General features: G+C 42.1%; 1 protein-coding gene across 1 annotated transcript in view; it reads left to right on the forward strand.

Annotated features, from left to right (window-relative positions):
• Positions 1-4,570: 4,570 nt before the first annotated feature.
• The window catches only part of asic1a (acid-sensing (proton-gated) ion channel 1a), a 28,011-nt gene continuing 18,019 nt past the window's right edge, over positions 4,571-14,562 (forward strand). The window contains exons 1-2 of the mRNA XM_012826463.3: positions 4,571-5,466; positions 11,673-11,868. Of these exons, the coding sequence (XP_012681917.1) occupies positions 5,087-5,466; positions 11,673-11,868 (576 nt within the window). The 5' untranslated portion in view covers positions 4,571-5,086. The remainder of the gene's footprint in view (positions 5,467-11,672; positions 11,869-14,562) is intronic.

Here is a 14,562-nt window from a genome sequence, read left to right on the forward strand (position 1 = left end):
TGTGCAAGACTGCAACTCAGAGCTTATTGCCCATTGCTGCCCTCTACCGGAGCAGCAATGTTGTGCAGTGTGTCGCAATTGAACTGGCCCTTTCTGGCCTGACAAAAAAAACATGAGTTATTATGCACGCAGCAATGTTTATTAAGTAGTTGTCTATAATAATAATAAATGCATTCATTCTCCACACCTATCTTACGAGAAACTATTAACACATTGATTATAAGGTCTAGTTCAACCATGTCCAACCCCACAGAAAACAAACAAACAAACAAACAAACATAACAGAGGTGCATCAGTAGGTGTAATTTTGGTAAAATTCATAACCCCCCTCCCTCACTAATTTGGCCCTGCATGCCTCCAATGAAACATGCGTATCCTCAAGCATGAATTGCCATGTAACGTTAACAGTTCTCTGGTCACTATTTTTAAGACTGTAAGCGTTCTAGAAAATTGCATGTGGCATTTAACAGTGATTTATTTATTGTCTGAGAATTTGGATCCATCAGCAGTCATTTATAGCGTTTGCTTCCGACTTTTTGATCGGGTATGTTTCACACCAAATACGAACTGCACTGGAGTTCGGGTGAACCCTACCCCAGATTTTTTTGACCTTTCCCCCATTTTCTCGAGGACTCTCCAGAGGTATGGTCCCTCTGTGCGCATCAGAATTTGGAAAACAGCTTTCACACAAGGATAATTTTTACCACACGTCAGGAGCTATTTGAGTTCAGTTTTGCGATTTGCAATGCACTTAGCACCTTTCAGAGTTTGATGAATCTAATCCTTGCTGATTCGCAAGGGGCTACTTGCTTAGTTTACTTGGATGATATAATTGTGATTGGCCGCACTTTTCATGAACATCTGACACGCCTTGATAGTGTGCTGGGAAAACTTTGAAAGGCCAACCTTGAAGTTTAACCATCCAAGTGTGAAAGGTTCATTATCTCTGGCACGTCACCTGCTGAGGGGGAGATGCCAGTTCCAGCTCAGATGGAGGCAGTCAGAGAGTAGCCTGTCCCTACCAATCAGACTGAGGTCCAGAGCTTCAGTAGTTTGCAGTTATTGCCCGTGCTTTGCAGAGAAGGGTAGGCACTTTTCATGGACTGAGGACTACCAAGGTGCTTTTGACTGACTTAAGGGTATCCTAATTACTGCCCCTGTTTTAGCTTATCCAGACCCCAGCAAACCATTTATCATGGACACCAATGCAAGTGATGTAGGGATTGGGGCAGTGTTGTCACAGGGGGGGCTGGGGCGGGCTGGAGCGGGTTGTTGTGTATGCATGTAGCGCCCTTACAAAGCAGGAATGCAAATTTGCTACTACCAAAAAGGCAATGGTGAGTATGGTGACCTTCACAAAGCACTTCAGATACTATTTGTTGGGTGAAGAGTTTGTTTTGCAAACTGACCACAATCCACTGCAGTGGCTGCGTAATTTTTCAGGGCTTGGAGGGGCAGTTGGCTTGCTAGGTTGAAGAGTTTGCCAATTTCCAATACAAGATTGTTCATCGTCCAGGCAAGCTATACGGCAATGCCAATGCCCTTTCAAGGCTGCCAGCATTCTAATCAGAATTATTCCCCGAGAATGGTAGACAGGGCTGCCCCAAAAGTGTGTGCAGTGCAAGAGGGTTCCAGTGAAGGCAGGAGAGACGGATGAGTTGTCTCAGGCACAGATGACCAACATTAAGTTGGCTAATTGAATAATTGACGAATAATTGACAGCAAATAATTGACTGGGTGATTAGAGTCTGATGCCAGTGGATCCTGACCTGCAGAAATATGCTCCTATTTGGAATCAGCTCCAGGTGCAGGGGCTAGGCTTGTGAGGATCCCACCTGTTCATTCTGATGCTGCCTCTCAGGTGCAGGTGGTGCTGCTTCAGTCAGTCAATGTTTTAGAACAGCTGCATAGTGTGTCTACTGGAGGCCACTTGGAAGTGCAAAAACTGCAGGGAAAGACTGTTTTAATAGCCATGGTGAGATGACAAGTCATGGGTAAAAAAGTGTGTAGATTGTGCTTCCTGCTAGACTAAGGGGAGACCTTTGCAGCCACCAGTTGCATCTAGAATGGGTGGGTTCTTTCTTGGACCTCTCCTGAAGACCCCAGAAAAAAAACAAGTACACTCTGGTTATTGGTGACAAAATGGACAGAGGCTTTTCTACTGTCTAATAAGGAAGCACACACAATGGCAAAGGTTTTGAATGAGGACTGTATGTGCCGAATTTGGAATGGCAGCAAACTTTGAGTCAACTCTGTTCAAAGAATTATGTAGACTGCTGCATATTCAAAAATCCTGAACATCCTCTTACCAACCGCAGTCAGATGGGCTGATTAAGCAGATCATTTGGACCCTTTTGTAGCCTAGTGTAAGTGCAATTGGATTATCTTAGCACCGTGGCTGTCTCTTCATAACTCCTTATAAATTCTACTTCATATCTTTCCTTGACCTCATGACTTTATCCATCGAGGAAAACTGTTTAGGAAAAGATGATAAGACAGACTATCTGGCTGCAGCCCAACACTGTTGGCTTGCATTTTGAGTAGGCTAAGCATATGAATGTCATCACAGGCTCAAGTTTTACAACGATTAGCTGAGGTACTCCATGTTCCAAGTAAAACATAATAAATGTGTTACTCAAGGTAATTAGAACGCTCGTGCGTGTGTCTTTTAGTTGTAAAAGACAGATGTTAGAGACAGGAATGAAAAGGTATTAGTCTACCATCATTTTAAATATAAGAAATAATAAAAAAAGACTGAAAAACCCTCACAACCGATACTTGGGGGCTACAGCATGTAACAAGCCTACAGCGTCAGGCTTTTCCCTGACAAGGAATGCACTGAGAAAATGCATGAACAAAGTCCCTGATGTACAACAGGGTGCTTATCTGCCTTTTAGCAATGTTGAACATCGGGGAAACTGGAATGCGTCGCGGCAGTTTGCGCTCCAGTAATTTCCAATCGTGGTGTTCCGGCCGTTTCACCGTGTTATTGCTCAGGAGAATATGGTGTCTGAGAGGGATTGGCCCCAAGTGACCTGAGCTCTGGTGTCAAACGGAGACGTATCCAGTCTAATGGAGAGAACGCCGTCCTGGTGAATTTAAGTGCTGAACCATACATATTTCATGCCATATGATAAATATTTTGTTAAATTAGTAAAGCTTGATTTACTTTACGTCATGACATTTTTTCAGATGATGCCTAATTTGGGAAAATGGGTCCAACGAAAAAATTCTCTTTTTTTCACTTCCAGTAAAATCGTCACATATAGTGAATTTGCATTTGGTGTTGGGCATATGTTCGATTTTGCGTGATTTCTTTCGAATATACTCTACTGTAATAGACACGAGCAGGCCTATTGGGTAAACCTACCTAAGTACTGTAGGCCTTCATGGAATGCCAAGTTAAATCAAGTTATAGTCATAGTATAGTTAAGTTAAGGATGCACTGACATGCAAGGTATTGGTGAGTAAGGTGCAAAGACTAAACCCTGTAAGCAAAATGACGTCCCCTCGACGTCCTCTAATGGTCTTTCCGAACGTTGCAAAAACGTAAATGTGTATGGTTCCCTTGACAAACCTAGGACGTTTTGCACGACGTTCCAAGAACGTCCCGAGGATGTTGCGGTGACAATTGGGAAACGTTTTCTATAGGTCCTGGGGACGTCCCCTGTTTGCGGGGAATACAGTTACCAGAGAGTAGTCGACACGGTTTCTCTCGCAATCAATAGGTCAACAGCAATGCATGAGACAGCCTTTCTAGAGACGGGCGGATTTGAGCCTGTACACAGCCTTGCTGATTCATCAGCTGAAGCACGGAACAGGTAGCCGTCACGATTCTGACGCACGCAAAAATGCACTGAAGCGTACATAGCCTACTTTAGAATGTTTGAGTACAACTTAAGCACACCTGCCAGTGTTTCCATTTACAGTATGGATTGTGCACTTGTTCTTTTGGGGAATTATTTCCAATAAGTGTTTTATTGTTTATCTATAGCGGCTGTTTTTTTTGGACATTTGGTTAAACCTGGTCATCATAAGTAGCCTCAGCCCAACCGATTTGCTTGTATGTATTTTTTCCCAACATTAATTTGTTCAACCAATTAGTGTAGTTAGGCTAGCTAGCCTAATCTATTAGGCCTAAATGGCTGACTCGATGTTTGAGCCATCCTTGAGAAATATGTCCTTAACTCACAATTGCTGCAGGTTTATTTGATCAGAAGGACAGTCTATTTTATCTTCCAAGACATTTATTTCTGCCGTCACCATCCAGTTGAAAAATGAGTGCGCGCGAGAGCTAGTGTAACTTCAAGTCCTTGGGAGGGGTTATTACGTAGCTTAGGCAATAAATTGACGGAGACAGACCAATTCGGAATCGAAACGCTCCAGTGCAATCCCAAAAACTCATCAACTCTTCTTCTGTTTCACCCCAGACTCCAAACAGCAGTATGGGATATGTAGTCACTTCTAACAATGAACAGTATTTCGAAACAAGCCCATTATTAGTATCACGTGATTAACGAGTAGCCTATACTCGATGTTAATGTAGACACTCGAGAATTGATGTAGCTGCACGAATACTCAAACACTTGAGTCAGCTACTCTGTGCAGCCCCTATTTCATCGCGTTGGATGGTTGCAATGTATTTACTGTAATATTTTTAGAATATGGACAAACTCTTTATATTTTCACTTTTAATTCAAATTATTTAAATTACCCAGGAATTGATGGGCGGCTGGATTGATAGGCTACAGCCAGTTGTGAGGTTGTGGGTGTGTGGGGGGCAGCCCATTACGCTCGGCAAAAAAAAGATCGCAGAGCTCAATATACCATCCTCGCAGCCGCTTGAGGACATCAATCTTGATCACAGTGTCATATTTACACACGCACGCGCTGTGGTGCAGCAAGCCACAGAATGTCTTTTGGCTTCTATAGGCTACAGCTCACACGAAGGAACCGTTTGGTCATTCGATTTCCACATCCAAAACGTGCTGATGTCAGTGCATGACACAATCGAAGCGGCAGAGAGGCTTCGCCCGGCCCTGAGGGATAAAGAGACTGGAGCGTCTGCGTTCTCAAAACCTTCTGAATGAAGACAGTAGCGATAATGGCCCTGAAAGTTGAGCCAGGAGAGATGGACTGCGACCAGCCACCTCCTATTGAGGTTTTCGCTAATACTTCAACGCTGCACGGCATCTCGCACATCTTTTCCTATGACCGGATCAGCATCAGACGCTGCCTGTGGCTGGTGTTTTTTCTGAGCTCGCTGACGCTCTTGCTGTATGTGTGCACAGACAGGATTCAGTTCTACTTGGAGTATCCACACGTTACCAAATTGGATGAAATCACGACGCCTGTGATGGTGTTTCCCGCCGTCACGTTCTGCAACCTGAACTCTTTTCGCTTTAGTAAAGTCACGCGCAATGACCTGTACCACGCAGGGGAACTGCTTGCACTGCTTGGTCCCAGGTGCGTAAAAAAATATATATTATAAGCTCTTTCAGAACCAGATCTCTCTCTCTCTCTTTCTCACACACACACACACACACACACGCACCAACATACACACACACACAGACACGCACACGGTCTTAATTCCTCATCTCCTCAACAATTCATAATTTCCTCAATCAAAACATTTTCACCAAATATTCCTTGTTAGTTGTTGCCCGTGTGCCATTAGAGATGTCTATAGCAGAAGAGTAACTTCGTGTTTTGTTTCGTTGTCCCAAATGTGAAACTCTCATCCACCGTCCTCAAACACTCACATACACACGACTCCTCACACCCCTCCTATCCAGCTACATTGCATACACACAATCAATACTCAGCCACATTGCTCACCTACAGCCCTGGTAAATCCTCACATACTTGTTTTGCATGGTGCATGCTGTTATGATTCACTGACCCTCCTAATTCTCATTACTTGCACATCCTCTCCTCACACCTTCAGTATGCATTCACCACTCTTGCACCTGTTGCTCATATTTGATCGCATACTGTATGCTCTGTACTTAATTAAAGAAAGGGGTCAACTTGGTTAATACTGAAGCTGATTAGAAAATGTTCCATCTAGAAAATAATTGTACTAGGTTTTTGGAAAGAACTATTACTGTTTGTCCCTGAGTTAGGCCACGCTGTTATATTGCATGTATCTAACTGGCTAAAATGAATCCCAGCCTTTGAATACACAGACAAGAGTCCTCCATCCTATTTGCATGAATGTATCCTATATGAAATATTTGAATGTGCCTGATGGGTGCTGTTTTGAGGATGTTCTTGTGACTTAACAGCAGCACTCTGTGGGGAATAATACAGGTCAGCGTAATTGATAAGCAGAGCCATGGGCTATTCCAGTCACAGAGTAGCCTCTGTGGTTCCCCTTCCCTCTGCTAAGGATGCTAAAGTGGGCATGTTTAAACAACCAACAAGGACAGGTGGTCCCAGACACTCATCGCATCCCAGGGTGCACATCAGTGCCAAGGGTTTTTTGGCCGTCTTCAAGGCTCTCTCATAATTTTCTGCATGAGGGGAAATTTAGCACAGCAGAAACATGGTGCAGAAATAGAATTGCAGGGCTGCTACTTCAGTAACTCAGACTAACTTGACATCTGTTGGTAGCTTAACCAGACTCGAGAGTGTCCTCAAAACACTACGACTCGCCATTTTGTCATTTTCATAGCATATTCATATAATTTTACCCAGCAAAATAATAGCTGAGATACCTAGCAGCACCATGGAATAAAAAAAGCAGTCCAAATTCTTGACATTTTGGACAGTTGTTATAGACTTGCATAGTAAAATGTATGTTTGAACATCAGTTCACACTCACCACATAATGTCAAAGTGGCCTCCCTGTTTGTTACTTTGTAGTGACACCTGTGGCGATGTTGAGACCTCCCTTCATCTGAGATCTGAGGTTTCGCTTGGCCTCAATGAGAGTCAGTGACTTGCTGTATGTTTCAAGACTGTTGTTGAGGAAAGAGGTGAACTCTAGCCCGTTGTTTCTTATTTTTAAATTCTCATGTCATAGTAACATGGATGGTGAATTGTATATAAAGTCTAAATATTTCATAGTAGTGTTTATGCACTCACCTGAAACAAGCATTCGCACTATACACTTACAGATTCAGTCCACAATTCTGGCAAAAGGTTGTAATTTGAGCTCAAATGGAGATCAAATTACACCCTTGCCTCCTGAAGCGATGTGTTGATTGGCTGGAAATGTTTATGGCTCAGTCCGGACCACTATGTTTTTCCCCCATTTACAGAGCCAGTACTTTAAGTGGTTTTGAGCCCACACACTGAATTGATAGCTAGGGGGCCGTAAGGAGCAATTAGCTGAATTTTCTACCAAAAGCATATTGGATTAGAATTGCAGACTGCATCTCTAAGCACTTGTGTGAATTTGTGAATATGATGTGAATATGCCAGATCAAAGCAACGTCCCCTGTCTCTCATTTTGAATTCCTATGAAGCCAGGATTGTGAGTGAAAGTCATCTGTTAGATAAGGCATGAAGTGTTCTGAGGCGACATATTTCAAAGCCAAATGAAAGTAATAAGTGCTGCCATTCCAATGAGGGTGTCTACATCAATCAGGTGTAATGAAAAGACACACTGAAACCTGGTTTGTGTTTCACATGGCTCTACGTTCAACTTATCTGATGAGATTACTTTCTCTCTTTAATGACTTTCTCTTAATCTTTTAAGTAATTAAGAATGGCACATTAAACATTATACAACGAGAGGAATGTGGTTCTTTGCTCCTTTGTTTTTGGAGATGCCATACTTACACACAACAGTGGGATAGGGTGGCTATAATTCTCATTTTTCAACATCAGGAACATTAAACATCATATCAAATTAAATAAGCATCCAGTTGCACAACTATGTTTTATAAGTGAGCATCAACACAGATTGAATTGTTTAACGTTCTGGCTAAACTCCTGGCCTTCTCTGTGGTCATATTTCATGATAGTGCACAAATGATGTATCTCCTGTTCAACTCCCGAAAACACGTAAGCACACCAAGTCAAAAGTCAGGTAGGCCTGAGTGTTCTGTTGAAAAAAACAAAAGTAGATATTGGCATATTTGTACAAAAACGTAACATAATACAACTAAACATTCAGAGGTTTGCACGTTGCCTATTCGTTTTCTCTTCAGCTGTTGCACTGTTTGGTAGAAAATAAACAGACTTGGCAACTCTATAATAATGGACAAAGGATATGAAGCACTGTGATTGGGTTACATTTGATGAATGCTTTTTGTCACAATTGTTCACAAGTTCATGGATGACTCGGTTTCTTTGAAATGCAAATACATCTCACTGACTATGTGATTGTGGATGGCCATTCTTGATGACGATCCCCATAAAAATCTTTCAAAAATGTATGTCATCCGAGATTAAATGAATTTATCATTTGTACCGTTCGAGTGTTATACACAGTGTGGCCGTGGGTGAGTATATAATTTGTGAGCCAGCTATGCTGTTGTGAGCTGTTAAGAGGAAGATAGTGGCAAACATCCCCTGTGTGTGTGTGTATCTGTGTACTGTGTGTGTGTGTGTGTGAGAGAGAGTGAGCTTGAGCGTGAGTGACTTAGGGAGAATGTGTGTGTAACTATGTGCAGTGAAATGGCAGAGGGATGCTTAGAGCAAAATCTCCTCTCTCTCTCTCTCTCTCTCTCTCTCTCTCTCTCTCTCTCTCTCTCTCTCTCTCTCTCTCTCTCTCTCTCTGTGTGTGTGGCCTTTTAGCCAACACAGACTGGGAGGCCATGAGACTCTAGAAGACAGGATGTGCCCTTGAGGTCACATACACACTTGCTCATGCCCTTGTCATCTAATGTCCTCTGGAGCTGCCTGCTGTGACATGACTCCACACGAGTCTCTTCTCTATCCTCTCCTGACTGAGTGTTCCAAGGTGGCGCCCACTCACCCGGGCATTAAATTGGTGTATCAGGGAATGAGCACAGACCAATGCCACTGACCTGACATGTCATCAAACTATGGAGAGAGACTGCGTAGCACTATGTAGCACCTGGAGCAGCAGGTGAAAGGTTAAATAGATCTCCTGCAGTTTGGGCACAAGGCACACAGGAATAGATCTCCGCATGGTGAGGCTGGCAGAAACGTGACACAAGAATTGTGTTGATGTTCTCTAGTGTTCAAAGCCCATCCAGACCCTCCTGCCAGACTAGAAGCCCTCAGTAGTTCAACCTGAGACTGTGACATGATGGCCCACAGCAATACTCAGTCTCAAAGGCAGGTCCCATTGGGAGCCTATCAGGTGTGATAGAGAGCAATATCGGAACTCTTCAATTCAATGGTTTCCTCTCCTGTTCATGCCCTACTCAAATGCCTGTTGGGGGACTGTAGGTCACATGACAAGGAACAGTAGACCTTGGATGGTGTCATTAGCCTTTGGTTAATTAAATAGCACACCTGCATTAAGACCGGTGCTTTCAGACTAAGGTAAGCACTGTATTTGTAAACCACTTTTCCAGTCAGAGCTATTATGGTGCCTCCAATAACTAATTCTTGCCCTTCATCTCAAATGTGCGTTTCTTTCTTTTTGATTGGGGTCTAATTTTAGCCCGGATGACTGCATGTTGTTGACTCTTTTGATTGCAAGTTCCTGATAAATGAGGGCATGGGCATGATGGTTCATTTGGGAGCAGAATATGCTAATGCTAATGCTAATGTTCACTTCACCACGGAAACGAATGTATTATTCATGCTAAAAATCACGGCTGATTTCAGTACCATCAGTTAGTTGCATGAATCAGATGCAGAGGGGATTCATGAGTCATTGCTGGCACTGAATTGTTTATGTGGTTTGTTTGGTTGGTTTCTATGAAAGATTACTGAATGATTGCCAGTGTATCTGAATGTGTATATCATTGCGCACACACATGTAAATTCATGTAATCATTTGCTAAGTGGCTGCCGGATGAAGTAGGTAGCGTGGAAGTGTTTTTAACCATCTGCCAGCGTTCTACTTCCTCTTTACCTCTGCCTCACTGACTCCCACTCTGTTTCACACTCTCTGGTCTAAAATACCACCATGTTATAAGATTATACAGGCTTGAGGGTGTGTGTGTATCCGTGCGTGTCTGTGTGCTGGCAAGTGCATGCAATCCCCTGAGAGCCCTGTTGATGGACTCGTCACTCCTCCTAAACAGCTAAAGATTTAGTTCAATTACAACACTTTTTAAATCTGTGGGAAGAGAAGTTACGGCCTATGGGCTTAGGGAACCCCTTGAACAAATGAGGATGCGACCGAGGCTCGAGGAATTAACATTAAAACGTCTCTCTATAACCTTCCTCTCAAGTACTGCTGATTTAGAGAGGAGATTAATTTGAACTTGTGTTCAAATGACATGAGATTTCTACAGTGATCACAGTCAGGCCAAAGCTCTCATGGGTTTTCTAAAGCTCTCATCTATGACTCTCCATTATTTTCAAGCACCAAAACAAAACCCAGAAGCCCAGATACCTGACCCCAGGAATGACCAGCTAGCAAAACCAAAAGCAGATGTACTACTGTTAGTATTGCTTTGTTCATTTTTCAACTTCTTGAGTAATCAATGAGTTGTGGGAAAATGTGTGACCTTAAATGCTCACATCATAGCTGACTTCATGGACTCTCTTGTCGCTTGCGTTAGGGTTGTTTGCTTTGGGCATTTTTTTGTGATCTCTTTTGTAATCTTTGTTTATGACAATTCTTAAACCATTTTGAAAAATCGATTCTTTATTGTTATTATTATTATATAATAATAATAATAATAATAATAATAACAACAACAACATTATATATAAACAATTACAACTAACTATGTGCCATTGCAGACACAACTTTTCTTACACCCTTAATTTGTAGAAACAGTTTTTCCCGAATTCCCTAATTAATTTCCAAGCCAGATTAAATTGTTTAAAGTAAACAGTTAAACGTATATTAAATATATTATATCATTAAGTCTCAATGTTCACAGCATCGCAATACTTTTTGCAATATGTATTGAATTGGCAGCTAAGTATCTTTGTCATATTAAATCGCGGGAAAAAACTCTGGAACTCCGGAAAAAAATGGCTTTTCTTCTTGATCCAATTCTGCTGTTGGCCCATATGCATAGACACTAACTCTGTGAGATGTTGGTGGCTTGGCCTTTTTATATTTAATGTACCAGAAGGTCCTTTGGTTCTTAACTCAATACGAAGTGTGTGAATAAGGAACTAAAGTGAATATTACAGACATTACAGATTAATGAGGACATCTGTATTCACACACAGTTTTTTCCAGTGTGGAGCATTGCGTGGCTCATCTCACACAGGGGTTATCTTGCCTCTCTTCAATATTTCACAAATGCATCTTTAATGCCTTGCAGACTCTGTTCTGACAGCTGTCATTTCACTGTCCATCCCCAAGACGTCAGTCCTTTATTCAGTTCTAGAGTGTCCGAGTCATGCTGTGAGAAGGTTGTACCCATGGAAGACTGTTATTTCTAACTATGAAATATTGAAGATCCACTCTCACTGGCTGGTCTGATTACATCCAGTGAAAGATGGTACACTTTAAATCACATAGAAACCAGAGGCAGGAAATTGAATGTTGATTGCATCTGACACTGCTGGACTTTGGCTGAATCTGATCCCCCTTATTCTTTTAAATCCATCAGGTATGAGATCCGGGACCAACACATGGTGGAAGAAAGTGTTCTTGAGGCCCTCAAGGTCAAAGCTGACTTCGACAACTTCAAGCCACGGCCATTTAACATGCGAGAGTTTTACCACAGAACAGGTCATGACATCAGGGACATGATGCTGTCTTGCCGTTTTCGTGGGGCGGAATGCCGACCAGAGGATTTCAAAGTGGTGAGTGTTGATGCAAGAACGCTTCTTAGAGATCTTGAACATGGTTCTTCGCTTAAATTATGATACATTCTCTAATCCAATTGGAATAGGGCACATCTCAAGAAATGATATACAATATATATAATATATATAAAAACAGCACAACAATTTTGTAACTTCCTCTGAACATTTTAGAAACACCAACAATAGCAGTAGGCACTGATGAAGGCTAGCTAGCTTGCTTAGTGATGCATTTTGGCAATATGTTTGATGACGTCATGCTGTAAACAGCGTTTTTGCTGGGTTCCCTACCCACAGACAAACTATACAGTACATAGCTTGGGTAGATACTGGGAATGGTAAATAGGAATAGTGGGAGTTTTATTGTTTATATGTTTATATTTTATTTGTCCTTCACATTATACAGTATATCATGGAAATTAAATTAAAGCTACCTGCAAATGTAACCCTTACATTTTTTTTTTTACAAATCTCCATTATGGTATTAAAAACAACATATACATGGTCTTTAGGACTGAGGTTGCAGTATCAGTTTAAGAAGTGGGTTGTATACATGGTGACATTCTGCAGCACAGACATACTTCCCTTAAGGATTGTCTTCTCTTGCTGAGTATTTGTTTGTTAAATCTACTCTACATTGGAGGAATGGGAGTATTTTCTCCCTTAAAGAAATGTTTTTTGCCCAGTGTTCAAACTGAGGTTCACACCACTTTGCTGACTCAAGTGTATGAAGTGAATAATTAATGCTTATGATTTGTTCACATGTAGGCGACTGAATTATAGGCTTGATGTGACTGTTGGAAGTGGTACTACCACACCAACAAAGTAAGCATGTCATGTACTCTGCCTTTAGATTTACGTTTGTAAAGCTTTCATTTTCAGCAGCTGGAATTGTGCATTTTAGAATTCATCATATGCTTATCACAGCTGCAGACAGACGCTGACATTTCTTTGCGACGACAATGACTGTGGAGGCATCTGTCTCTCTCTAAGCACCCAGGTCCCTCTGTCTCAGGGGAGGCTGTCTCAGAGGGAGGTCCGCTTTCAGGACACCCACTCTGTGCTGCTCTGGGACATAGTGATGTTCCCTGTTCCTGCCAGAGGTGTTGCCATTAATCTGCTACTTACTAAACTTAGGCTTAGATCATTATTTCCCATAAATATTTAAGAGGTGACTTTCATAGTTTGTGCAACCAGATTTGTGATAAAACAATGAGAAAATGCACCTATCCCCTTCACCAATCTGGCTCCTTAAGACTTCACTGATCCTGCAGCCACTTTTTACTCTCGGGTGCGTTGTTTGGAGGTCATTCCAGAGTATTGATATGATCAATAGGCTCATAAGCAGCTTACAGCCTGTTAAGCAACAAGTTTCATTGATTCTTCAAAAGGAAGCTTTGGAAAATTACAATAGTGGAATATATTGATATGCATTCACACTATTTACGCCAAACACAATTTGCTAGGTATAATTTTAGATATTCTAAGAGGTAGAAATATCCATCCCAAGGCTGGTTGCCCTGTCTCCACTACCAGAATCAGACTGTAAGGTGATGGAGGACTTGGAGGACCATGCGAGGATGGCGCTCGCCATCATTAGGAAAATAAAGGGTAGAGGTCATTAGGTCATCCTGATTTTGCTATCAAACAGCGGGGGTCCGGTGGAGCAGTGCATGAGTCAAGAGTGTGAAGGAGCTCATGGGAGACCATCATGAGATGCTTGCTTTGTGCTTGGCCTTGATTGCTGTCTCTCTTCAAGGAGGATCTTTCTTTTGTGTGCAAAGAAAGGGCTCTTTGATCTGTGTGTGAAGAAAGCCCTACCGCACCCTGACTGCTAATGAGGGCTTCCTGTGTGCTGCTGCTGTGTGTGTGGAGTGCTTTCAGACACGCTTGTGAGCCCCGATCAAATCTGCTCTGTTTGCTCTTCGTGCATGCCATTAGTCGCTGCTGTGACAGTGCCTAGTTACGATGATACCTCTCTGCTCTCATCTCTTCCATGTTGTCTCACCTCTACATCTTCTTTTCCATGCACTCTCCTTCTCTTCTCCTCCTTTCTGCATCAACACTCCTTCGTATTCAGCTCATGTCACTTTCCCCCCTGTTCCCTTTCTCTTTTTATCCCTACTCTCTTGATGAAATCTAGAACAGTGGTTCTCAACTGGCATTGGGACTCAAAATTCATCCCATGTTTCATTAAGTTGCGCTCCAAATTTGATAGAAATCCTGCATACATATTAATCAAAGACTGACATCAGGTAGATTTTAAAGCAAAACTATGCTAAACTGAGCAACTAGCCTGAGAAAAGCCTTCATAGCACCATTGCCAACAATATCACCAAAAGAGGCCAGTTAGCATGTTAGTAGGCTTATATTCAACTTGTATCCACCTTTTTTGCCAACTGGGCTGTTGGTGGTGTTTGCAAGGTTTTTGCATGCTTTTTAGGTAGGTAATTTTAGACCAAAACTCCATAATGGTTCTTTAAATAGATTTTTTTCCCACACTGAGAGAAAGTGCAAGTTAGGAAGGGAGGTGCTCTCTGAAGAAAATATGTTACCCAGCAATATAACTATTGTAATTAGCTAAATGTTTTACTTTCGTAATAGAATTATGAATTCTAAAACAAAGATTAAACCAGCCCACCAGTGGCATCCCTGTAGACATATAAGTCGAAGCTCTCACCACTCACATCGCAG

The sequence above is a fragment of the Clupea harengus genome, chromosome 1 (assembly GCF_900700415.2).
Source record: "Clupea harengus chromosome 1, Ch_v2.0.2, whole genome shotgun sequence".
In the NCBI taxonomy this organism is placed as follows: Eukaryota; Metazoa; Chordata; class Actinopteri; order Clupeiformes; family Clupeidae; genus Clupea; species Clupea harengus.